Raw genomic sequence first — 24124 nt, 5'->3', positions numbered from 1 at the left:
AAAAAAAAAAAAAAAAAAAAAAAAAAAAAAAAAAAAAAAAAAAAAAAAAAAAAAAAAATTAAATTAAATTAAATTTATTCTATTAAATCTAAATCTAATTTTTATGAAAACTCACGAATTAACTCAATTTATAAAATTTTGACTTATTTCCCTCTAAAATATTATTATTAATTTAAAAAAAATAGAAAATAGATATAAAAAAGAGGAGGCGATGTCGGTGAAGGTAGTTATTTTTCTTTATAAATAATATTTTTTCTCTAAAGTTTTATAACGTTTTTGTTGTAAAAATTATTGTAATTTTTCATGAACATTTTTTTAAGTTTAAAATTTTAAAGTTCCCATATTTTTTTCTCCCAACCTTAAAAATTAAAAAATGTATTATTATTATTACTTAGTTCGATTTTAAAAAAATATTTATTTAATATTTAGTTTGGTAATCGCAGTTAATGGTGCGAAAGAACAGTGGGAAGCTTCCGAGAAAGTGATTGGATATTGCTACTGTAAGCGGGTTCGCTTCGCCTTAAAAATGGCCGTAGAAGTTTCATAGCTCATTAGTTTTCTCCGGTAGATTCATGGCGATGTTTCAAAGAACCGCCGATGATGGGGCTGAACCGTTGCTGGTTGCTACACCCGTCAGCAATTCATCCAAACTGGTTCGCTTCCGGCAACTAGTTTTAAGCATACGCTTTGTACTCAGCCTGAAGCGAACCAGTTCGCCACCGCCGCCTTCGCCGTCTCAATACACGGTTATTGACGTACATTTTGAAGATGAAAGGGATATCCAGAAGCAGCGTCTTAAGAAGATCGTGAAAGAGAAGAATTTAAAAGCGCTAAAAGACTTGGGCGGTGTAGAGGAGGCTGTCTCGTTTCTGCGTTCGGAATCGCTGGTACAGGTAACCATTTTTTCCCCTTTTTCTTGTAGCTACTTCACTAATTGTTGTTCTTCTTTTTCATTTGATTTTTGTTCCTTACGAGTATAGATCGATGCACAAACACTTCGTGGGTATGGATTCTGTGGCTCATTTCTCCTGTTCGTAAAAGAATTTTGCTGTTATTTATGGAACTCCTTAAATAGCTGGACAATCTTGTTCTTAGTAATTGCTGCTGGTTTGTCTTTTGCCATTGAATCATTACAACAAGGACTTAAACATGGATGGCATGATGGCTTTGGTATACTCCTTGCAGTGTTCTTACTTGTATTTTTCCCTCCAATCTTAAGCGTTTACCGCAAAAGAGCTGAGGAGAAAGAGCTTTTAAAGAATAAGAACATCTTGGAAGTGACTGTAAAAAGAGATGAACTATGCCAAAGGGTCTCTGTTTCTGATGTTAGGGAGGGAGATAGAATCCATTTGAATAAGGGCGATCGTGTTCCTGCAGATGGGTTGCTTATAAAAGGCAAAAATCTGATTCTGGATGAAGTAATCAACTCCCACATCGATCCTAATCGAAACCCTTTTCTATTTTGTGGCTCTGTGGTTGAACATGGCGAAGGGGAGATGATTGCGGTGTCTGTTGGCCATGACACAGCCTTTGGAGAAGTGCTGCTTGAGCTGGTTACTCATCCTTCACAGGAGACGCTGTTCCAATCTAGGATGAACAAGCCATATCAATTCTTGGAGAAGTTTAGTCTTACAGTGTCTTTAACGATTCTTGTTGTAGTTCTAGCCCGTTTGCTATGTAAACACCATGATGATTACTACAATGATAGGCCTGAAACCAAGGGGAAATTAACGGCAGGCATTGTGGTTCAAGCCTTTGAAAGGATGTTCTTGAAGTTTGGGTCGAGAGCTTCCTTCTTGGCTACTGTTCTGTTAACCATGGCGATAGGATTACAGCATGGGATGCCATTTGCAATCACTGTGTCCCTCTCTTTCTGGAGAGAAAAGATGAGATCCCTCAAAGGAAACTGTCTGAATCTATCAGCTTGTGGAACTTTGGGCCTTGTTTCTGCTATCTGTATTGATGTCACTGCTGAGTTATCATTTCACGAGGTGGAGCTCTGTGAGTTCTTTGTTGGAGAACAAAAGATTAACTCTGATATGGAGTTTCATACTGATATTTCTCAAAGCCTTGAGCTAGCAGCTCAAATTTTATGTTCTGATCCCAAGGTTTCTGTTCATTTAGGGAATGATCTGGTCCATTTCTTGAAAAACAAATTGGGAGCTCCTGATCAGAAGTTTGACATTATTGATCATAAGTTCTTGAGCTCAGAAAAGGGCATTGGAGCTTTGGTGAGCAAACGTAGTGAAATGGATACAGAAGCGAACCTTTTTCATGTGCATTATTATGGGGATGCATCAAGTATTGTGAGTATGTGCTCACAATACTATGATATCAGAGGCATAGTTCACGACATAGAAAACGAAAAAGACGTATTTGAAAACGTGATTCGAGAGATGAAACAAAGAGGTTTAAGACCCATTGCATTTGCTTGTAAACAACGAAGGAATGATCATCAGTTGTTTGAAGGAGAATCAAAGCTGCTTGGATTTATAGGTCTAAAATTCTCACATGAAAAAACACTAAATGCCTTAAGGGATCTCCAAAACATTGGTGCAAGAATCATACTAATATCAGAAGATGAGCTTTTTGAGGCCATAAACATGGTTAATGGTCTTGGAACTCAGTGGGACCTCAAGAACAACGTGGTTGAAGGTGAAAGATTTAAGGAAATAATGATGACTGATGGAACTGAGAGACATGAGCTGATGAAGAACATCAGTTTTATGGGAAAGGCAACCTCTGAAGACAAGCATCTGTTAATAAAAGAACTGAAAGCTGAGGGTAACATTGTTGCTTTCTTGCCTGATTTGACATCAAGGGATGTTCCGACTTTGATGGAAGCTGATATTCGGCTTCTCCAAGAACATAGGAGCAGTAAAGAATCTAGAATGGTTTGTGATATCATGTGTGAAGATGTGACATCCTTGAACCAGACACTAAAATCTAGCAGGTGCATTTATCTCAACATTCAAAAGTTCTATCAAATTCAGCTCATTGCTTCAGTGTCTGGGCTTGTGATAACCTTGGTCTGCACCATGGTCTCCGGGAAGTCTCCCATAGCCACATTACAGCTTATATGGGTGACTTTGATTATGTGCCTTCTTGGAGGCTTGATGATGGTAATGAAGCTGAATGATGAGGAAGTTCAAGCCCCTCTTCAAGGGAGGGATAGGAATCAATCTCTCATAACTAAAGTCATTCTGTACAAGATTGTAATCCATGTCCTATGTCAAGTATTTGTTTTCTTGCTATTTGAGTACTTGGGACAGGAGATTATGCCCCACATGGAGGAGAATGTGAGGCATACCATGATATTCAATACCTTTGTGCTCTGCCAGATTGCTAATTTGCTTGCTGCTATGGGACTGGTGACGAATAGGGGAGCTTTTTTTAAGGCTGTGTTGCAGAGCCCGTGGTTTCTTGTTTTTTTGGTGAGTGTGTTGGCTGTGCAGATGGTGGTGATTGAGTTTGCTAGTGATGTTGTCAATGGTGTCAAGCTAAACGCAGTGCAGTGGTCGTGCTGTTTCTTTTTTGCATGGCTTCTATTGATAGTGCAGTAGGGGCTTGAGCGAAGACATTCTTCGTTCAAATTAACACGTGATAAAGTTAAGTTACATGAAGTGACGGGTTGTGGTTGTTTCATTTATGTAACAAGGGCTTTCAGAGCTTCCAGTTTAAGTGAGGCGACTTCATTTATTCTTAGATGGTTACACATTTACAATGGATAATTAAAATCTAGATTTATGAGGTATTTATTTTAAGTTTAAAGACTTTTTAAACTATTTGAATGTCTCCTGGAAGACCTATTACATATGGGTCTGTTAGAGAGAAATGAATGTTTTTTCCCAGATCTCACAATCCACCTTTTAAGCCACTTTAAGAGTCCAACGAGAATACTGGCACATCGCTCGGTGTCTGGTATATTATTTACTTTGGCTTGTTACGTATCGCTTTTAGTCTCACGATTTTAAAACGTTATAAAGAATATTTCGTTCTCCTTTCCAACTCAAGTGAGATATCACATTTTTAGATAGGTTTTACTTCAAAATGCCGTTGGGAGAACTCTTCCTTCACTTTTTTTTTTTTAATCTTCTCGTATAGTATATCTTTGCTCAAAGCCTCAAACATAGACATAAAGAAAAGTAGTAAAAAATTTGAAAAATTTTGACCGTTGAACTATGCTCCACACCACATGGGCTTTGTTGTCACACTAGTTTGTCCGGCCCATTACAAGTAGCTGATTTAGTACAATAGAAACTTGTGGCTATGGGGACGGCCCCACCAATATCTTGGCTGCCACTTGGCTTCACGAAACGCCATAAATTATCTGCATGAGAATCTGGGTTTGAGCAGAAGGACCAATAGGATGCTGCTGACGTGTAGTAATCCTGATCCACTATATCTTTCCATCTCCAATATAACCTCCATCTTCACTACCATCATCCTCGTCTAAAACCAGCCAGCCTTCAGCCCCCCTTAAGAAGCTTCACACACAAATATGGCCACCTCTGCTATCCAACAATCCGCCTTTGCAGGCCAGACTGCCTTGAAGCAATCCAATGAGCTTGTCCGGAGGGTCGGCACTTTCGGTGGCAGCCGCTTCACCATGCGGCGGACAGTCAAGAGTGCTCCACAGAGCATATGGTAAAGTCCCTTCCATTCTCGCTTTAGCTGTTAGTTGTAGCTGTTTGCATAGGCTTCCTCCACCGCTAGCAGATATTATCCTCTTTGGGTGTTCCCTTTTGGGCTTGCTCTCAAGGTTTTTAAAACGCGTCTGGTACGGAGAGGTTTTCACACCCTTATAAAGAATGTTTTGTTCTCTTCTCCAACCAATATGAGATCTCACAATCCATCCCTATGGGACCCGCATCCTCACTGACACTTGTTATTCTCTCTGATCGATGTGAGATCTCACATAATAACAGTTTAGAAAAAATTAGTACCTTTTTCTGCATCTTCATGTCCCAGGTTGTCTCTTTGGCCATTTTTACCTTGTGCAGTAATGTAGGGTGTTTTCCTGCAATGAACATGAGAAGTTAAAAAAAGATCAGTTAAATCAGCACAGTCTATTTTAAAGATGTTTAAACATTTATTGAATTGACTTGTGAGCACAGTTAAGTAGGAGGATTAACCCAATTGAGGAGTAAATTTTCATACATTGGTGATCTAAGAACACAGAATTGTAAAACGCCTGATTTCTTTACCTAACAGGTATGGGGCAGATCGCCCGAAATACTTGGGACCATTCTCTGAACAAACACCATCTTACCTGACTGGAGAGTTCCCTGGTGACTATGGATGGGACACAGCCGGTCTGTCAGCCGATCCCGAAACATTCGCGAAGAACCGTGAGCTCGAGGTGATCCACTCCCGATGGGCCATGCTTGGTGCATTAGGTTGTGTCTTCCCTGAAATCCTTGCAAAGAATGGTGTCAAGTTTGGTGAATCAGTTTGGTTCAAGGCTGGTTCTCAGATCTTCTCTGAGGGTGGTCTAGATTACCTCGGCAACCCAAACCTCATCCATGCTCAGAGTATCCTTGCAATCTGGGCTTGCCAGGTTGTGCTGATGGGCTTTGTTGAAGGATACCGGGTTGGTGGCGGTCCCCTTGGTGAAGGACTAGACCCAATTTACCCAGGAGGTGCCTTCGACCCGCTCGGATTGGCAGATGATCCAGATGCATTTGCTGAGTTGAAGGTGAAGGAACTAAAGAATGGAAGGCTGGCAATGTTCTCCATGTTCGGATTTTTCGTCCAGGCTATTGTCACCGGAAAGGGTCCTGTTGAGAATCTCTTTGACCATGTTGCAGATCCTGTTGCCAACAATGCATGGGCTTACGCCACCAACTTCGTCCCCGGAAAATGAAGAAACGTGTCGTAAAAAACTCTGTTTTACCATGCTCACTCTTCTCATGTTTCCTGAAAATCTTATGCTGTGAACTCCATTAGTGCTGATGTCATTTCTCTAGTAGAAACATCCATTAAAGTTCAAAGTTCTCTGTGCTATGTCTTCTTTTCACATATAGAATTTCAGCATGCATCTTGGCAAATGTTGCGTCCTATTCACAGTTTCTTTTTTCCTAAAAAACACAGATTGATTGATGCGTAGGAAACATAAGAGGTTGAAGAAGAATTTCAAACTGAAAACCTCATATAGCTTTCCAAGAAAGACGTACTATGCTTATTGCTTAAGATATATTAACTTGCAACTGTCGAATTTACCTGGCATCATGAGGACAAGGAACAGGAATTGTAACCTCCCGGTCTGCTGTAGTCAGCCTCACGGTGTGCCTGACTGGTGAGTCTGCCGTCTCCACGGCTTTCCCTTTTGTGTGCTGCTCCTCAAGCCTTTGAGTGTCGATCTTCGCTTGGGCCGGCTCCGAGGCTCTACCCTGTCTTTTCATTGCTTCCTCCCAACCTGCTTTTTTTCTCATATCGCGCACGCATCTTCGAGAGAGGGGCCCGAGTACATAGATGAGGCGGTCCCAGGAGTGAAAGACCATTCCCTTGTGCTCTGGAACTCCTTTACATTGGTTGTAGAAAAAATGTTCAATCTTGTGAAAACATAGCATAGGCGAAATCTGGCAACCCACCCAGAGTTTGACCTTCTCTGAACTTTCCTTCTCCCAGCGGGATAAACATGATGCTAGTTGCTCAAGCAGGAAGGAAAGATTTACCACCAACTAAGAAGAGATGAAGTCACCAAAAATCCTTACAAGAACATGACCCACTTTTAAAGTGATGGAATCGACTACCATCTCTGATAATGATCTCACGGTTATAAATATCAGATATAAATTTAGTCACAGCATGGCAATCGTTGCAAATACGAAGATTCTTTATAATGCGGATAGGACTTCCATGCTTGATATTAAGAAGACCAAAAGCTATTGCTAACCTCTCACTGTGAGTTTCAAGTTCTGCTTCTTTCTCATTATCCTCTTCAAGGCATAACAGAACTTGCGTCGTGTCGGGAACGTGTCCCGCTACATTCAACTTCTCTTTCATCTCATGCAGCTTGACGTAGATCTCTTCGGTTTGAGGATGTGACCTATCTCCCACAATGAATTCATGGATTGAACCTTGATGCTCAATGGAACTGCATCCTGGATCCTTTCTGATTCCTTTTTTCTTCATCATTTCTCTAACTTGACGAAAATTTTCCCACAAGCCAGTTGCAGCATACATGTTCGAAAGAATAACATAACATCCAGTAGTATCCGGTGCTAAATCCATCAGATGATGAGCTGCATATTCCCCCATTCTTGTGTTACCATGTTTCCTTGAACCACTTAGCAGACTCATCCAAATTACATAGTTTGCTTTGATGGGCATTCTCTCGATGGTATCCTTTGCCTCTTCAAGGTATCCAGCTCGACACAGAGCATCAATCAAGCAACCGTAGTGTTCAATAGAAGGCTCAATTCCAAAATCATCTGTCATTGTTTTGAAGTACCGACGTGCCTCTTCGGCAAATCCTGCATGACTACAAGCATTCAACACTCCAATGAAAGTAATAGCATGTGGCTTCAACCCAGTTCTGCACATTTCATCAAACAGCTCAAGAGTTTGCTCCACCAAACCATGCATTCCCAAGCCTACAATTATAGCCGTCCAATGCCCCAATTTCCTTTTGGGAATAGACTGAAAAACTCTGAGGGCATCCTTAATGCTGCCACACTTGGAGTACATTTCTATCAGCGATGTGCCAAGCACACCGTCTGTTTTGAATCGATTTTTCACTATATAGGAATGAACCCATCTTCCATTCCCAAGACTAGCCAATCCAGAAGCTGCAGAAAGAGCTCCAAGGAGAGTGGCATGATTGGGTGATATATCTTCCGTCAACATGACCTCAAACAGCTTCAAGGCTTGAGTGAACTGCTTGTTCAGCTCATATCCAGTGATCATTGAATTCCATGAAACGTGGTTTCTCTCTGGCATCCGATCGAATAATTCTCGTGCCGTGTTAAACTTCCCAGCTTTCATGTAGCCATTAATCATAGCATTCCAAGATATAGAATTTCGAGTAGGCATTCGATCGAACACGTCTCTAGCAGCCTTGAGCTTCCCACTTTTAGAAAGCCCATCAACCAGAATAGTCCATGAGAAATTATCCTTCTCAGGCATTTCATCAAACAACTCCAGTGCAAGTTCAATTTCACCACATCTAGCATACCCATCAATCAAAGAATTCCATGATACTACATCCTTATCTTCCATTCGATCGAACACTTTCCTACACAGCTCAATCTCACCACATTTAGAATACATATTAACCAAACTACTCAAAACAAACTTATCCACACCAATCCCAATTTTCAATATCAACCCATGAATCTGTTTCCCTTCCTGTAGTGCACTCAATCGAGCACAACCCTTTAGAACACAAGGCAATGTAAAAGAATCAGGCATGAACTCACAGAGCAATTTGCAGAACAACGCAATGGCATCATTTGAACGTTGATTCTCAATGTAGCACTTGATGAGCATATTCCAAGAAACCAAAGTGGGCTTTCGAATCCAGTCAAAGAGGGACTGAGCATATTCAAGATTGTTGATTCTGGGATTTGCATAGAGAGCCAAAAGACGAAGAGATATGGAAGGGTCATTCAATGAGCCTGTTTTGACCGAGAGAGCGTGGAATTGCTTCGCTTCTCGTTCAGTTTCGCAGTTTTGAAGAGGAAAATGAAGGTTGCAAGGAAGAAATGGCAGGAGGGAGTGTGAAAGTGTAAGAGACGGCATCATAATTCTATTGGATCGAACCAGAAATCAAAGAATGGAGCTCCGTTATGAACACCCAGATGAGATAATGATTAAGAAAACCCCTTCGAAAATTTAAAGAGATTTAAAAAAAATAAAAAAATATATTAAATTTCATTAATACTAATAATTTATTTTTTAAATACGCTCGTATATTAATAGTAGGAGCATTTTATTTTTTTAAAAGTATTAATAAAAGTTTTAAAAATCTAAGAATATATTTTTTTTACAATATTATTTAAATTTTAAAGATAAATATACATAATTTTAAGTTAAAAAAATATTTTATAAACAGAGATATATATTTTTAATTTAAGCGAAAAATAAATTCTAGATCCTTCCATTCACGCTGCCCAATCCCCATTTCTATTTAAATCATACTCTCCACTAGCCGCTCGTTTCATTCACTTCGTCTTTACGGCTTTACCGAGCTCCCTTCTTCGGGGTTTATCCTTTTCAGATCTGAACTCTCATCTTCATCGCTGTTCTTCTTTTTTCACGGATTTATCACAGACTAATCTCTTTTGCAGATCCTTTCCTGTTTTTTTCTCCTTGTTTTGTGAATTTATTTTGAAATGGATGTATTTGAGGCTTCATAATCTGGTCAGTGCGGATTTGATCTGTTCCCATTTGACTCGTTCCCTTGAAGCAATATCGATCGTGATACTTTTTCTCAATCTCTTCCTTTGCTTTCTCTTATAGCGCTTGGGAGAACACTGGAGTAGCTACATGTTCTATATCTTTCTGCTTTCTCTTCATTTTGTTCTGGAATTTCTGATTGAAACGATTTTTTTCTTCGTAACGGTGATGAGCCTTTTGCAGACCTGTAATGATTTGCGAATATGATCGCAATATCATACGAACATCTAAGGGACTGAGTTGCTTAGATTTCTTTGACTTTTTTTATTTCTCGGTTTGATTTTGATTTCGATTCCTTTAATTCCTAAATCAGAGTAAAAACCCTAATGGAAAAGCGTAATGAGCGCTGAACACTCGAGAACGGTTAGTTACCGATTGATTACATTTTCAAGATGTATTCCTATTTGGTTGCGATTATCAAAACGGAGGCGGAGAGCAATATTAGTGGAAAACCCGAACTTTTCGGGGCTTCTAATTTAACGCCAAAATATACTTAAATAAATTGAAAAAAACACATTTTTTGCGCCTTTATCAAAGGTAAACTATATCATTTTGCATTTATATTAATCAGATTTGATTGAAAAGGCTTGATAAGGGGAATGATCATGGTGTATAGAACGATTTAAGTCGTATTAGAGCTAAGATGATTAAATCTCTCCTTAATTTGACATGGGAACATTTTATAATCTCCTATTCTTAAAAGATTTAAGATTTTCAAATTTTAATTTGGAACAAGATTGAAACAAATAGAACAAATTTATAACGAAGAAGAACTGCGAAACTTTACAGTAGATTGAACGCTGCGGCTCAAACTTTGAGTGACATCTTTGGTCATCTTCTACTCTTCAATTGCCTAATTGGAGGATGGGGCTTTGGTTCCCAATGACCAGGTTGGCCAGCCCGATGATCTCTCATGCCATAACCTCACATATGCCATAGCCTATATAGCCTGTTTGCTCTTCTGGGTTCTCGCCAAGCCCCCAATTTCTCATCGGTGATGTACCCTTCGTCTGCCTCTTCAATTTCGAATTGGTCACTGAAATCTCTATCGTTCTTTCCAGTTCGAAATGGGGATGTAGTTCTGAGCTTTAATCTCCCTTCCCATCGTGTAGTGAAGATCCTCGAAAAGCACGACAAGGATTCGTCTTGAGCTTCTTCTTCTGGATTTCTCAGAGGCATTTTGTCAAACATGATATGTGCAGACCATGTAAGAATTCTAATGATCAAAACATGTAGACGCAGTTAATTCACTTTGTATAGATTTAGTACTCCTTTGATTCATTTGGGCAAGTTTTATAGTCGGTTTAGTACGAGATGTATATTGAGATGCTTAACAGTTTCATTATGTGATGCTGGTTGTTCTATTGAGGCATTAGAGCTTCTGAGAAGTCAAACTTACAATTTATTGATGAAATGGACACAAAAAGATTAACCCCTGATGAGATAACTTCTACTTCTCTCATTGATGGTTTTGTTGTACTTGCAGAGTTGATCATGCATTCCTTCTTTGCAGGTGTATGATTGACGTTGGCGTATTGCTGAAGTGAAGGGATTGCAAAAGGAAAGGCAATTGCATAGAGAGCACCACGTAAACAATGTATAATCTCCCTCTCATATGTGCACTTTGCAAAGCAAAACTCAGACAGCAAGCTCAATGTCTGTTTAAAACAATGCTGGAAAAGCATTGGAATAATGACGAGGTTGTCTGGACAGTGGTTCACTTACTTATTTGAACAACCAGTGTTCTCAAGCTTCCAATATAATAATGGACCTTGGTTTTATGGGATCCAATATGTCAATCAATTTACCTGATGCCATATCCCATCCTGAAATGCTCTCAAATGTATATGTTCATATGATCATACTCTGCAATGTTCTCAGATGTGCACACTGTCGATAACCATATATATTTTGAAGCTTTTTTGCAGAATATGTTGATACCCATCATTCAGTGGACTCATGTGGCAATTTGAAGCTTCTGGGATGAAGTCATCATTCCCTTGGCCTATGCTTTCCAGCAGATGTTGATTTGGGACAGTAAGGACATGTTTAGCTGATGGGTAATCTTCCTCCTTCCTCAATAATTGTATCATTGTTAACTGTATTATAGTCCTCTTTCTCTTTCATGTATTATATTGAGGGGCCCTGATTAAAGTCATCTTTAATGCAAAATATTCCTCCTGAACCTTGTCTTTTCCCTTGATTCTCGCTTCCCCTGTCCCTCTCTACACAACCCCATTCAAAAGCCATGAAAAAAATATATCTTTGGGGAAGGAATTTAAAATGTTGGAGGGTAATTTAGAGTTACGGTGTCTATGTGATATATTTGAAGGTTTATTTAGTGCCTTCTCTTTGTGAGTGAGTGAGGGAAGAATAAGTTTAATGTATCAATAAGTGGAAGAAAATAAACTTAGGATTCCCCTAGTATGTTATTTTTTGCTTTTCTTTTTGTCAAGAACCAAGTTTTTTTACCGCTATATATAGTTTAGAATGGATGCTTAGAATCATTTAATCTAGACATAATCGATCTTGCTTGTGGAATGACTCAAAGCTCAATCTATTGTTCTTGTCATGAGATATTTGATCAACGAGATAATTTAAATTTTATTTCTTTTGTAGCAATTCCTTGTCACAAATGCTCCATCTTCTTTTCGGCCATGACTGTTCTAAATGACACAAACCATTACCTAACCTATTATTCCTCAAGCTTCCTTCCAAACGCTACCATCCATTTTTGGTTTGGACTTGTTACATACATTTTCTTTCAATCAAAACTCCTTTTCCCTAAAATATTCACCAACCCAACTCTCATTAGAGCAGCCTTAGACTTTTGCCGTTTGGATTTGCTTTCAAGGCAGCTGATTCTCCTCTGTATGATAAGACCAAAACATTCTAATCCTATTATAAGTACACATTCTCCAGCAGTTGCAGCAGCTTAAACTCGACCGTCTTCATCAACCCTTTTGAGCGTTATGCAGATGGGTAGGCATAGTGGTGAACCCACCATGGTTGGTACCTCCATAGCTTTGTTACAAGAAAGGTTCAGGCAGTTGCAGAAAGAGAAGGTAAGGAGGGAGAAGGAGGTTGTTAAGCTGTTATCCGGTTCAAATATCTTGTCAACCTCAAGAGACTTGGCCTTCAATTCCCTCTCACTTGGCCTGAATTTGGCTAATGCGGGTAAGCAAGTTGATAGCCATGAAGGCAGGTTGATGCCTGGTGACACCCAGTTGATACCCATTACGTTCAGAAGTTTTGATACTCCAGATGTTGATGTTGATACCACCCTTCATCTATAGTTTATTTGCTTGCTTTTCTCCCTACTTGAGAATGAATAGTGTGTATGAACTGATATCTATTGTGATCAATATATATGTGGAGAATGAATAGTGTGTGATGAACTGATATCTATTGTCATCAATATATATATGTTGTATTCTATTGATGAACTGAAACTATTTATACAGTTTCTGATGAATATGAAAATGACAATCCAGTTTCTACTCGGTTCATATCGGATATACTTAGTGCTCCTTCTTAATTTTTAATTTTCTTTTTAACTTTTGGTTTTCCAAGATAAATCTCATATTAGAGTGGTTGACTTTTCCAACAAGAAAACAACGAGATCGCCCCATGAATGCCTTTGATATCTAGGGGTTGTGGATTGACCATAGAGGACATGTTGATAAGCTAAGACTAAGACTCAGAATTTTTTTAAAGTTGATAAGGCGAAAAGGTTCTGTCAACATCTAAACCACTAAGACTACGATATGAAAGAAGACCTGTATGGTTAAGATTTAAATTACTACCAAATTAGACATTAAGTATTTTGGAAAGAAAAAAAAAATGAAGCGTTAAGATATCAACAAAACTGAGCGCCATGTCCGTCCTTTGTAAATGAAAATTAAATTTAAAATTATAGGAGTAATAATTAACGAATTTAGAGGGAAAAAAAAAAGAAAAAACCAAATTCAAATTTATATGAAATTAATTATTAGAAATATTTAATTGTCGTATTCTCCGAAGGAAAATATTAAATTAGTCGAACGACATCCTTATTTAATTATTTATTTTTATGGGAAAAAAAAAAACACAATTTAGGCGTTTCGTTGAACCCTGTGCTGACCCTACTTGGTCCATTTCTACTCGCCAAGACCCCGCCTTTGTTGTTTCTTCTCTGTAAGGGTTCGCTACTCGAACCTCTACCGCCCCTCGGTTGTCTTTCATCTTCAAGGCTCTGAAATTGCAAGCTACGCTACTTCATTATGAACCCTAATTCGACCCTTTCTGATATCTGACCTTTATCGCGGCTTTTATCGGCTAAAACTATTGAATTCTTTTGGTGGGTGAGAACTCTTTCTTCTTGTCTTAGCTTTCTGGTTCTGTATTTGAGTTGGGAAGTTCCTGCTTGATCTTTGAATTTTCATTTGATTCTGTTTCTTACTGAGATATGAACTTATAGTGAGGATTTGGGTGTTGTGGGAGATTGGCATGTTTGTCTTATCTTAAAACGTTTCTTGAGCTTTTGTTCCGGCGATGCTAGGAGATCTGGGTTCTGTGTTCAGTTGTAATTACGTTGTTGTTGGTCTAGTTTTGAACTGGGTTTGTTGCTTGTGGTTCTATTTCTTTCGGAGCCTGGTCGTGGATATCATTTTTAATGCAACCACAGCTAGCTGATATGGTCCTCCGTGTGCTTTTACTTTCGAACTTCCCTTCAACGTTTTTAAAATGCGTATGCTAGGGAGAGGTTTCCACCGCCTTATCAAGAGTGTTTTGTTCTCCTCCCCAACTGATGTGGAATCTCACAATCCACCCCTTTTGGGGCTAGCGTCCTCACTTGCACTCGTTCCTCCAAACGATGTGGGACTCCCCAATCCATTCCCTTCGGGGCCAACGTTGGCACACTGCCTCGTGTCAACCCTCCTTTGGAGCTTAGCCTCCTCGCTGACAAATCGCTTGGGCTATGATACCATTTATAACAGTCTAAGCCCACCGCGAGTTGATATTGTCCTCTTTGGGCTTTTTCTTTCAGGCTTCTTCTCAAGGTTTTTAAAACGTGAATGCTAGGGAGTGGTTTCCATAACCTTATAAAGGGTGTTTCGTTCTCCCCCAACCAATGTGGAATCTCACAATCTGCTCCCATTCGGGGCTAGCGTCCTTGTTGGCACTTTTTCCTCCAATTGATGTGCGACCCCTCAATCTATACCCATCAGGGCCTAGCGTCCTTGCTGGCACACCGCCTCATATCTACCCCCTTCAGGGCTCAGCCTTCTTGTTGGCACATCACCCAGTGTCTGGCTCTAGCTCTAATGCCATTTGTAATGGTCAAAGCCTACCACTACTAACTGATATTGTTCTCTGTGAACGTTTCCTTTCAAGATTCCCTTCAAGGTATTTAAAACGCGTATGTTAGGGAGAGGTTTCCACAACCTTATAAATGGTGTTTCGTTCTCCTACCCATGTCGAATCTCACCTATAATCTTTTTGGAATTCCAAACTCTTTCTTCTCCCTCCCTGAGTGCATTGCAGGAAGGGCTTTTCTTTGTGCACTCTATCCTGTAACTATAATTATGGCACTGTCTCTGCCATGGTTAACTTCATCAGGTTTTTTCTCTGCCTGAAACTGAAATCTGAGGGCTCTCTTCTTATAATGCATATGAGATAAATGATTTTATTCCTCGAAGTTATGCTCCTCTGCTCTTCACGTTTGGTTATTGATAAACACTAACAAGCTTTTTTTTCCTTTTTACAGTAAGATTAATGGGTGCCTCATCTGGTTCCAACATTCATCACCAACCTGCATCCAAGATGATTCCCACACGTCAACCGTCACGGCCAGAGGGACTGCAGACATCTCTTGCGTTAGTTTCCTCAGATACTCGACTATCACCTGAGGTACCGAGAACTAATTCCGAACAAGTTCATGAGTCTCCTGCTGAGAGTGCCAGTTCTCAGGAAACTTGGCCTATTGGTGGAGTAATGGGAAAGAAGATGGAAAATGGAAAGGCAGATAACGACTTTGTGGAGCAGTCGGTCATTCATCGTCTTTCTAGTTCTGATAAAGTCTCCCTTCGTGACATAGCACGAGACAGAATCGAGCTAATCGCAGAAAAGATGCATCGCTTACCAGAGGATTTTCTAGACAATTTGAAGAGTGGACTTCGAATTATTCTCGATGGAAATGGTGGTGCGCAACAGATAGACGAGATTTTTATTTTGCAGAAGCTCGTTCAACGTAGAACCGATTTAACTGCAAAGACATTGGTTATGGCTCATAGGGTGCAGCTTGAAATTCTAGTTGCCATCAATACTGGAATTCAGGCGTTCTTGCATCCAAATATTAGCCTCTCTCAGACTACGCTCATCGAGGTTTTTCTGTATAAGAGGTGTCGAAATATTGCTTGCCAAAACCAGCTTCCAGCTGATGACTGCACGTGTGAGATATGTACCGGCCGAAACGGTTTCTGCAATCTCTGTATGTGTGTAATATGCAACAAGTTCGATTTTGAAGTTAACACATGTCGTTGGATCGGTTGTGACTTGTGTTCTCATTGGTCTCACACGGATTGTGCAATTCATGATGGAAAGATCTGCATGGGCTCTTCTGTAAGAATCGGGACAGCGCGAACCGAAATGCATTTCAAATGCCCAGCTTGCCATCGGACGTCTGAGCTACTTGGTTGGGTTAGAGACGTTTTTCAACATTGTGCACCTTCGTGGGATCAGGAGTCTCTCGTTAAGGAGCTTGATTTTGTCGGTAGAATTTTTCGTGGAAGCGAGGACTATGGAGGGAGGAAACTTTTTTCAAAATGTGAAGAACTCAAAGAGAAAATGAAGAGTGGAGTTTTGGAGTCGACAGCAGCGTGCCGAGCAATATTGACTTTTTTTCGAGGTATGTATCGAGGTCTTTATATTTTTGGTTTTGCTTGATGATAGTAGATATAACCCGTCTTTGGTATGCTTTGAATGAGCTGAGATTATTTGAAAGTAGCTTTTTTTGGTATTTCGTGTTTCGTGTTTCTTTTATCGGGGTATTTGTGCCATTTTCTAGTCATATCTACTTGGTGGCTATGCACTTTTACTAGTAATAGTAATAGAAATCTAATGTCATTGGTCTTAATGAAGAGAACGAGACGGACGCTATAAGTAGTCTTGAAAACAGGGAAGAGGGAAGGTTAGCCGCTCCGCAGGAAGCGTGCAACCGAATTGCAGAAGTGGTGCAGGAGGTTATAAAAAAGATGGAAATTGTTGCTAATGAGAAGATGAGGAGCTGGAAAAAGGCTCGTATGGACGTCGAGGCCTTTAATCGCGAGGTTGAAGATAAGGCAAAGGAAGCAGCTGAAATAAAGCTCGACCGACAGAGAAAGAAGCTACAAATCGAAGAACTGGAGAAAATCGTTAGGCTTAAATGTGCAGAAGCTGATATGTTTCAACTTAAGGCGAACGAGGCGAAACGAGAGGCGGAGAGACTTCAGAGGATTGCTCTTGCAAAAACCGACAAGTCCGAGGAAGAATATGCTAGCAATTACCTGAAACAACGTCTGAACGAAGCTGAGGCCGAAAAACAGTACTTGCTCGAAAAGATTAAGCTACAAGAAAGTAGTAGTGGTGGAGCTGATCCATCCCAGATGCTTTTGTATTCTAAAATTCAAGATCTTCTCTACAGTTCCTCTAAGCCCGATTCAGCTAAATGAATGAGAATTCTTAGGAGCTCAACGTCGTGTAAATCAAAACGTTTCTGTGATGTTCGTTTGTTGTCTGATAATTTATGAAGCTGTTGTTTCTAGATCGTTCGATACTCGTATCGCTAACATAATCAAGTCATTCATTGCTTCTATTATCTCGAACTTAAGTAGATTGTTTATAACAATAATGAAATCGACAACATTACAGCAAACTACTATGCCTTATTAGAAAGGTTTGTGGTGATGGCCAGGCGGATGGATTCAGTGCAGGGGACGGTTCATCTTCTTTGCTGCAGACTGTAAGTATTTTTCCGCTTTCTTTTTGTTTCGCTGAGCTATAGTTTCGGCCGAACTCTGCTTCACAGGTGAAGTGTCTGAAAAGGAAGTTTGGTCGTATGTCATAGTCGTGCTTATACCATGACATCTTATGGACGAGTTTAAGCACACGTTTGGGGTGACGATTCGTGCATCGTTCACGCACACACTCATCTTTCTGCAGTTGGTTATCCTGATCATTCGATTTGGGATGCTTGATGGGACCAGGCTGCCGTTCGGGAAGTGTAGAAGATTGTTGAGCAGTAATGCAGTGGGGATAGAATGGCTTAGAACGAAATCGTGTATTCGTTCGGGGGAGACAGCAGTTGAGAAAGTTCCTGATCAGAGGGCATGAAGAAGGTTAGCTCTGAATTTTGCCAGTCTTTATGGGAGCTGTTTAGGATCTTGAGTAGTATGACAAACCCGTGGTAAGATTTCGATATCATGTCATCCATGGCTACTTGCAGGTCGGGTTGGTCGATCGGGGTAGCCTGAGCTTTTCCGACGAAGAAGAGAAGAACAAAAAACCAGGGAGCAGCCATATGGGGTTAGATCTGAAGCTTGAAAACTGTGTTTGAATTCACGAGATTTTTGGTGAATTTATAGCAGAGGAGCCTGGCTTGTGTTCTTCAGCGTTCAATATGAACAGTGACAGTTAGTTGAGAGAGGCAGTTCATGCCTCAAACCTTAATATCTTCGAAAGCATTATAATTTTTAAATAATCAAAATTTTATTGAAAATTACTGCAAATTCTCAAAGCTTGAGGGCCTTTCAGCAATTAAAAAAAAAAAAAAAATTAAGTCACGTGCTAATGTGGAATTCACACGTGTTGTAAACCATTGGCCGATGGGTTGCTGACAGCTTTGGATTATGCTTCGTTTAACAAAATTCATGATATTCCAAGCCCTAGAGGAAGGCATAATTTTTCCCAATCTTCTTCGGATTCAGGTCCTTGAATTTTCGATTGGAATTCGTTAATCTAGCTTTTCGATCATGCTTCTTTCTCCGGGTCGTTCTCCCCGGCATATCTCAGCCCCTTCGCCGTCGACGGTTTCCGAGAATTCGATCCAGAATCCGCGGAGTTCGTCTTCGATTACGCCTCAGAGCTCTAGGAAACATCCCGAGGTTCTTGATGAGGATACTTATGTGGAAGCGATTGAGAAGATTATTGAGCGTGATTACTTTCCCGACATTTCAAAACTCAGAGATCGTATGGATTGGCTTGAAGCGATTAAAAGTGGAGATCCGATTCTAATTCGAGATGCGCAGTTGAAGATCATGGAGCGTCGTGGCCAGAAGGTTAAACGTTTGAATCCTGATGGTAAGTCCCGAACGCCTGGTTCCACTTTTATGAGAAATTTTACCCCGTTTGATGAATTTGAGGGCAAAACACCGAAAACCCCCGGCGTTGGTGGAAGTGGAATTTCCGGTGAAACGGAGGAGGGTGATTGTAACGGCAAGGTGATGGATGAATCGCTGTCGCTTGATGAGTTTTTTAGGCAATATACGAGCGAGGATAATTTAAGTTTTTCAAAAATTCTGGACAAAGATAATAGGAAGAGAAAGGAGAGATACGCGTATTTGACGGAGGGTGAGAAGGAGGATGTGAAATCAATTGAGGATGTGAAGAGAGATAGAATAACTGATGGTTATGGGACCTCCGATCAGCCGCCGAGTACCTTGGAAGGATGGAACTACACTGCAAAAAATTTATTAATGTATCATCCTTCCGATAGAGGTGAGGCTCCACTGACAGATGAAGAAAGGGCTGTTAGATTGAAGGGCTTAACCAAAGAAATTAGCCGAGCAAGCACTCGGTTCCACGGTAAATTGATCGATGCGAGACCAAAAGACGATGGTACAGTTGAAGTGCTCTATACCCCTGTGGCTGGAACTACCCCACATCCTGTGATGGATCGAAATGGGGATCGATTGAAGAAGTACGATTTGGGGGATATGAGGAAGACCCCAAATCCATTTTATATAGAATCGGGGAAGAAGGCTGAGAATGGCTACAGTTTTGTCCGTACACCGTCCCCTGCCCCTGGTGTTGATGAATCTCCATTTATTACATGGGGTGAAATTGAAGGTACACCCTTAAGACTAGATCCTGAGGAGACGCCTATCGACATCGGTGGTACTGTTGATGGGCCACGATTTAATATTCCATGTCCACCTGCTCGAGATCAGAAGGCTCACTCACTCTCAAGGGAGGCCGCACGAAAGCTAAGGGAGAAATCAAAGATGTTTCAGAAGCCACCATTGCCATCACCTGTTAGAGGAGGAAGTGCTAGCCCAAGTGTTCGAAGGACGCTCTCTCCAGCCGCCCAGAAATTTGTAAGGAATGCAATAGCCAAGTCGTCATCTTCATTTGATGAAACTCTCCGTGCCAGTTACCGAGGTGGAAGCCCGAGTTCTGCAACGCCTAAAAGTGGGAGGAGTTTGTCTAGGTTTGCTAGAGATGGGAGCTTTGGCTCAAGGTCACCTTCTGTTAAAGAAGATTCTAATCCTGCTTGGTGATTTAATTTTTTCCAATCAATAGAACTGCTTCATGAATTCTAACTATTCTGTCTTGAAAATCCCTTCTGTTCAATGTCATTGTTAAGAGGTTCCTAACATTTTTGGATATTTCAAAGCTGATGAACCGCCCATTTGATAATCATGGAGTCTTAAAATATGGCTCCTATGATGCCGTGGCTATCACTTCTGCACTTAATTTCTGTAAGCGTTGATTTGATAAATTTCCAGCTTTCAATTACAAAGAACGGGGATCTCAAGTACTGGAATCATGGAATGACAGTTTCATCGTTCAAGAAATGTGTAGTTTTTTGGTTGAACTCTCAAATTGTATTATACATTTCTGTGGATTTGTATTCAATGTTTAATGGATGACAGAAGGAATCTTGCCTCCGAAGTAATAATTAGTAGCGTAAAATGAAGTTGTACAGGTATCTCACTCTGCAGTGAACTTAACAAAAGCAAGCCTTGGGATTGAGAAACATGCTGCGGGGAAGCAAGCGCCGCCCTCTTTCCAAAGCATTTTCCCAAGCCGTGCCGTCTTGGGTATGTTGCCGTTTGCCATGAAACTTCTTCCATAATTCAACTCTTTTCTAATTCTTGTTTAATTTCTATGCTCATTTTATGGTTCTTTTTTCCAGGTTGTGGTTCCCCGTCAGATCTGATTCACCTACTCAAATGCAAAAAAACAATATAATATACGAAGGAATACAAGAGGATAGCGACGAAAAGAACCCAAAATATGGTTCACATGACAAGGAAAAGAGGGAGAAGGCTAACCTTATTCTAATGGCCAAGGCGTTTTAGAAGTTCAAGAATTCAAGTTTTCAGCAACCGAGAACGTTTTTGAAGCCATATAATATGGGTATGGAGATTGCACTCGTGTGCATTTGACTTTTGACTTGGAATGAATAAAAACTGCACGAATATATGTGGACCAACTTGGACATTTTCCTAAAATCTTTGGCTGTTCTTATTTCTTCGATTCCTGAGATGGGTGTCTGCCATTTATGGCCATAAGAAGGCGTGACATTGTTCACTTTCGGAAATTGCTTCAGTTCAGAGAATTCCCAACTCATTTAGCTCTCTGAAACTTTCATAAATTCTGGTTTGAAGGTCCTTTAGGAGCGAGCTCTGTTGATGGAAGTGATCAGCCCCAAAGTCAGATCAGTGGCCTCGAGTCCGTTCACTTCACCGAATATCGGGGTTTTGCTCAAGATCAAGATCATTTCATGGTTGGATTCTCACTGTTTTTGAGATTATATTGTTTCATCTTTGATTTTGCCTTGTTTTCTGAATAAGTGGATTGATTATGTCTCAGGAGCCAAGAAACTGGTTTGCCTGTTTCTGTTCGGATTCGAGTTGGTGATAGGATTTTCAACCTACACAAGGTAAAGATAATTTGGGAAATATATCAGTGGAGTTTGTTCTCTTCTTTATTTCTTTCTTTCCTTTTTCTTTTCTTTCTAAATTTCATCTCCCTGCCTCCACCCAGAAGAAAGAAATGAGAATATTAAACTTTAAGCATGTTACTCTGCAGCATCCTCTCCTGTCAAAGAGTGGATACTTCCAGAAAAGGTTGAATGAATCGACCGAGTATGAGCTCCCATCGGACTTTCCCGGAGGACCCGAAACCTTTGAGTTACTAGCACTGTTTGTCTATGGCTCGTCTACTCTTGTAGATCCTTTTAACGTAGCAGCCCTCCGTTGCGCTGCAGAGTTTCTTGAAATGACAGGTAATTATTGTTCCAGTAATCTATGTGAGCGGTTCGATATCTATTTGAATCAAGTGGTCTTCCAAAGCTGGGACGATACACTAATCGTACTCCAAAAGTGCCAACAATTGCTTCCCTGGTCTGAGGATCTGTTAATTGTAAGCCGTTGCATTGAATCGCTTGCCTTCATGGCTTGTATGGAGATCCTTGACCCCGAGAGAAGACGAGACCAACCAGTCGTAACTATAGATGCATTGGCAAGTCAGGTTTGGAGCTGTGAAATGGTAAAAGAAATCTTGTGCCATGATCTTTGGATCAAGGACCTTATAGGGCTACCATTTGAATTCTTCAAAAGAGTAGTGGGATCCCTGAGAAGACAAGGTATGAAAGAAAAATATGTGAGCCCGATCATCGTTTTCTATACGAACAAATGGATTCTTTCCGGAAAAACACGCCAGTACTGGGATGGTACTGACGAGAAGATCGATGATGAAGCAAATGAAAAGGTTTCATTTATTTTACAAGGTCTTCTTGATCTTCTTCTGCCTAGGGGACAGAGGACCAGTAGAGTGGTTCCAGTCGGCTTTTACTTTGCCTTGCTTTCCAAATCACTTGAAATTGGCCTCAAAAGCAACAGCCTGCAAAAACTGCTAGACCACATAGCATCAGTATTACATTTTGCACAAGTGGAAGACTTTCTCCTACCAAAAGCCGGGACAGACTCGATATCTTCGAGCATCGAGTTAGCTACGATGGAGAAGATATTAGAGTCGTTTGTATCTTCGAACATGAAAATGAATCACAACCCTTCAGGAAGCAACTTAATTGTGGCAGAGTTGTGGGATGAATATCTGACCTACATAGCTCCTGATCCGAAACTTGGACAAAAACGATTTGTTGAACTAATCGATGAAGTGCCTGCGTCATGGCGAGAGAGTCATAATCACCTTTATAGGGCAGTGAATACATTCCTGCAGGTAAATCTTGATTAAACTCAACATTCTTCATGACATTACTGCTTAACAATCTGTTTACCTTTTCATAAAACTTGGTGTTTATTTGTTTTGCAGGCACAGTCACAACTTTCCCAAGAGGAAAAATGGGCAGTCTGCAAGTACCTCAACTGCCAGAAGCTATCACAAGAGGTATGCATTGAGGCTGTGCAAAATGAGTTGATGCCTCTTCGTCTGATAGTCCAGGCGCTTTTCGTTCAGCAATTGAATACTCAACAGGTGTTCAAAGAGTGTTCGAGTTCATTTAGGTTTGCACATTATGGAGAGTTCTCCGGGAGCCTTTCAAGCTCTAGATTTCCGAACTCAAACAGCCAGAATCTACGAGACAGTCCTTATACAGATGGAGCTGATCCAAGCCGAACCTTAAGTTTCTTGCTACACAAGGACCATATGATGCAGGCGCCACATGAATCCTCGAGAAAGGAGTACGAGTCGACAAGTTTCCGAATCATGAATCTGGAACAAGAGCTGATTTCCTTGAAGAAGAGTATTCAGAGGCAGACATTATCAGAGACAATATCGACCAGCAAAGCAGAAGGAAGAACAAAACTGCCTGATGTGGGAAGTAGTAGATACTCGAGCAAGAAACGAAACTCACATGAACAAGTGACGGGGTGCATCGGCTCGGTTAACTTTTCGACTGAACGAAACTATGCAAGTCGTCTGTTTAAGATCTTCAGAGGAATACGCGTATTTGGAGGTAGGAAACAGAAAAGAAAGCCAGGATTTCCCGCCCTTTGGCGTCGATCGATGTATCAGATTAACCATTGACTGGATTTGTAAATGAGAACTCATAACAGGTCTTTAGAAACCAGTTATGGAGAATATAAAAGAATCTCCTGGAAACTAAAGTATGGTAAGAAGTAAAAGAAGTAGCCATTTACTAGAACCTTTGCCTACATGCTTGCTTGTTTAGCTTTTGAGCGGACTTGCGATTGCGCGGTACTCATTTTCTAACGATAAGTGAGCGAAGCTAATTCATTCTTACGTCGCCTATGGACAAGTGACGTATGCTCGAGCCTCTGGCCTTAGTTTAAGAAAAAGGTTTTAGAAAACAAGGATAGAGAGATTTTGAAAGAAACGTTATATATGTAGCAAGAGAGTAACAATAATGACCGGTTTAAGAAAAAGGTTACGACCGGTTTAAGAAAAAGGTTTTAGAAAACGAACGCAGAGAGATTTTGAAAGAGACGTTATATATGCAAGTAAGAGAGTAACAATAACGGCGGGTTTAAGAAAAAAGAAAACGAGGGTAGAGAGAGTGAAAGAGAGAAAAAAGTTGGGTAGAGAGAGATTTTGAAAGAGAGAAAAAAAAAGTTTTAGAAAACGAGGGTAGAGAGAGATTTTGAAAGAGACGTTATATATGCAGCAAGAGAGTAACAATAACTGCCGGTTTAAGAAAAAAGTTTTAGAAAACGAGGGCAGAGAGAAATTTTGAAAGAGAAGTTATATATGTAAGCAAGAGAGAGAGTAACAACAA

General features: G+C 40.4%; 5 protein-coding genes, 1 long non-coding RNA gene and 1 other non-coding gene across 13 annotated transcripts; 6 read left to right on the top strand and 1 right to left on the bottom strand.

The window, feature by feature from the left end:
* The first annotated feature begins 454 nt into the window (after nucleotides 1-454).
* On the top strand, nucleotides 455-3798 carry LOC111468109 (putative calcium-transporting ATPase 13, plasma membrane-type). Of its 2 annotated transcripts, XM_023113184.1 has the most exons (3): nucleotides 455-893; nucleotides 981-3568; nucleotides 3602-3798. In XM_023113184.1, the coding sequence occupies exons 1-2, from the start codon at nucleotides 573-575 to the stop codon at nucleotides 3561-3563; spliced, it is 2904 nt and encodes a 967-aa protein (XP_022968952.1). In that variant the 5' UTR covers nucleotides 455-572; the 3' UTR covers nucleotides 3564-3568; nucleotides 3602-3798. The 2 variants fall into 2 exon arrangements, with proteins under 2 accessions (XP_022968952.1, XP_022968951.1); XM_023113183.1 differs by having other exon boundaries at nucleotides 981-3798.
* Nucleotides 3799-4429: 631 nt separating this feature from the next.
* On the top strand, nucleotides 4430-6044 carry LOC111468280 (chlorophyll a-b binding protein 151, chloroplastic). The gene is made up of 2 exons (XM_023113446.1): nucleotides 4430-4647; nucleotides 5215-6044. The coding sequence occupies exons 1-2, from the start codon at nucleotides 4502-4504 to the stop codon at nucleotides 5864-5866; spliced, it is 798 nt and encodes a 265-aa protein (XP_022969214.1). The 5' UTR covers nucleotides 4430-4501; the 3' UTR covers nucleotides 5867-6044.
* Nucleotides 5750-8811, bottom strand: LOC111468139 (pentatricopeptide repeat-containing protein At2g29760, chloroplastic-like). The gene is made up of 2 exons (XM_023113247.1): nucleotides 6223-8811; nucleotides 5750-6080 (listed from the first exon to the last, which is right to left on the bottom strand). The coding sequence occupies exon 1, from the start codon at nucleotides 8746-8748 to the stop codon at nucleotides 6700-6702; it is 2049 nt and encodes a 682-aa protein (XP_022969015.1). The 5' UTR covers nucleotides 8749-8811; the 3' UTR covers nucleotides 5750-6080; nucleotides 6223-6699.
* Nucleotides 8812-9144: 333 nt separating this feature from the next.
* Nucleotides 9145-12753, top strand: LOC111468369. Of its 4 annotated transcripts, none has more exons than XR_002714742.1 (3): nucleotides 9145-10609; nucleotides 10916-11462; nucleotides 12022-12753. It is a non-coding gene; the product is annotated as an uncharacterized LOC111468369 (long non-coding RNA). The 4 variants fall into 4 exon arrangements; XR_002714743.1 differs by having other exon boundaries at nucleotides 9148-10609; nucleotides 10916-10999; nucleotides 11331-12753; XR_002714741.1 differs by having other exon boundaries at nucleotides 9148-10609; nucleotides 10916-10999; nucleotides 11320-12753.
* LOC111468507 lies at nucleotides 9561-9647 on the top strand. Its single transcript, XR_002714762.1, has one exon. It is a non-coding gene; the product is annotated as a small nucleolar RNA SNORD25 (small nucleolar RNA).
* Nucleotides 12754-13508: 755 nt separating the features above from the next.
* On the top strand, nucleotides 13509-17239 carry LOC111468162 (OBERON-like protein). Of its 2 annotated transcripts, none has more exons than XM_023113281.1 (3): nucleotides 13509-13741; nucleotides 15152-16291; nucleotides 16525-17239. In XM_023113281.1, the coding sequence occupies exons 2-3, from the start codon at nucleotides 15160-15162 to the stop codon at nucleotides 17091-17093; spliced, it is 1701 nt and encodes a 566-aa protein (XP_022969049.1). In that variant the 5' UTR covers nucleotides 13509-13741; nucleotides 15152-15159; the 3' UTR covers nucleotides 17094-17239. The 2 variants fall into 2 exon arrangements, with proteins under 2 accessions (XP_022969049.1, XP_022969048.1); XM_023113280.1 differs by having other exon boundaries at nucleotides 13509-13745.
* A 157-nt stretch (nucleotides 17240-17396) lies between these two features.
* LOC111468142 (BTB/POZ domain-containing protein At5g48130-like) lies at nucleotides 17397-23533 on the top strand. 2 transcript variants are annotated; one of them, XM_023113254.1, is made up of 6 exons: nucleotides 19929-20462; nucleotides 20558-20781; nucleotides 21033-21151; nucleotides 21238-21307; nucleotides 21457-22608; nucleotides 22702-23533. In XM_023113254.1, exons 3-6 carry the CDS (start codon nucleotides 21057-21059, stop codon nucleotides 23413-23415), a joined length of 2031 nt encoding a protein of 676 aa, XP_022969022.1. In that variant the 5' UTR covers nucleotides 19929-20462; nucleotides 20558-20781; nucleotides 21033-21056; the 3' UTR covers nucleotides 23416-23533. The 2 variants fall into 2 exon arrangements, 1 of the variants encoding a protein (XP_022969022.1); XR_002714717.1 differs by lacking the exons at nucleotides 21033-21151; nucleotides 21238-21307; nucleotides 21457-22608; nucleotides 22702-23533 and adding an exon at nucleotides 17397-17759 and having other exon boundaries at nucleotides 17867-20462; nucleotides 20558-20597.
* The last annotated feature ends 591 nt before the right edge of the window (nucleotides 23534-24124 follow it).

Source organism: Cucurbita maxima, unplaced genomic scaffold, assembly GCF_002738345.1.
Source record: "Cucurbita maxima cultivar Rimu unplaced genomic scaffold, Cmax_1.0 Cma_Scf00036, whole genome shotgun sequence".
Lineage (NCBI taxonomy): Eukaryota > Viridiplantae > Streptophyta > Magnoliopsida > Cucurbitales > Cucurbitaceae > Cucurbita > Cucurbita maxima.
The sequence above is the reverse complement of the archived record's forward strand: the minus strand, read 5'-3'. Positions and strand labels throughout refer to the sequence as shown.

Coding starts and splice junctions, on each gene's coding strand:
- LOC111468162 (XM_023113281.1), top strand. CDS start 15,160: ATGGGTGCCTCATCTGGTTCCAACATTCATCACCAACCTGCATCCAAG. Junction 16,292..16,524: donor AATATTGACTTTTTTTCGAG/GTATGTATCGAG, acceptor GTCTTAATGAAG/AGAACGAGACGGACGCTATA.
- LOC111468280 (XM_023113446.1), top strand. CDS start 4,502: ATGGCCACCTCTGCTATCCAACAATCCGCCTTTGCAGGCCAGACTGCC. Junction 4,648..5,214: donor AGTGCTCCACAGAGCATATG/GTAAAGTCCCTT, acceptor TTTACCTAACAG/GTATGGGGCAGATCGCCCGA.
- LOC111468142 (XM_023113254.1), top strand. CDS start 21,057: ATGGAAGTGATCAGCCCCAAAGTCAGATCAGTGGCCTCGAGTCCGTTC. Junction 21,152..21,237: donor AAGATCAAGATCATTTCATG/GTTGGATTCTCA, acceptor ATTATGTCTCAG/GAGCCAAGAAACTGGTTTGC. Junction 22,609..22,701: donor CAGTGAATACATTCCTGCAG/GTAAATCTTGAT, acceptor TTTGTTTTGCAG/GCACAGTCACAACTTTCCCA.
- LOC111468139 (XM_023113247.1), bottom strand. CDS start 8,748: ATGATGCCGTCTCTTACACTTTCACACTCCCTCCTGCCATTTCTTCCT.
- LOC111468109 (XM_023113184.1), top strand. CDS start 573: ATGGCGATGTTTCAAAGAACCGCCGATGATGGGGCTGAACCGTTGCTG. Junction 894..980: donor GTTCGGAATCGCTGGTACAG/GTAACCATTTTT, acceptor TTACGAGTATAG/ATCGATGCACAAACACTTCG.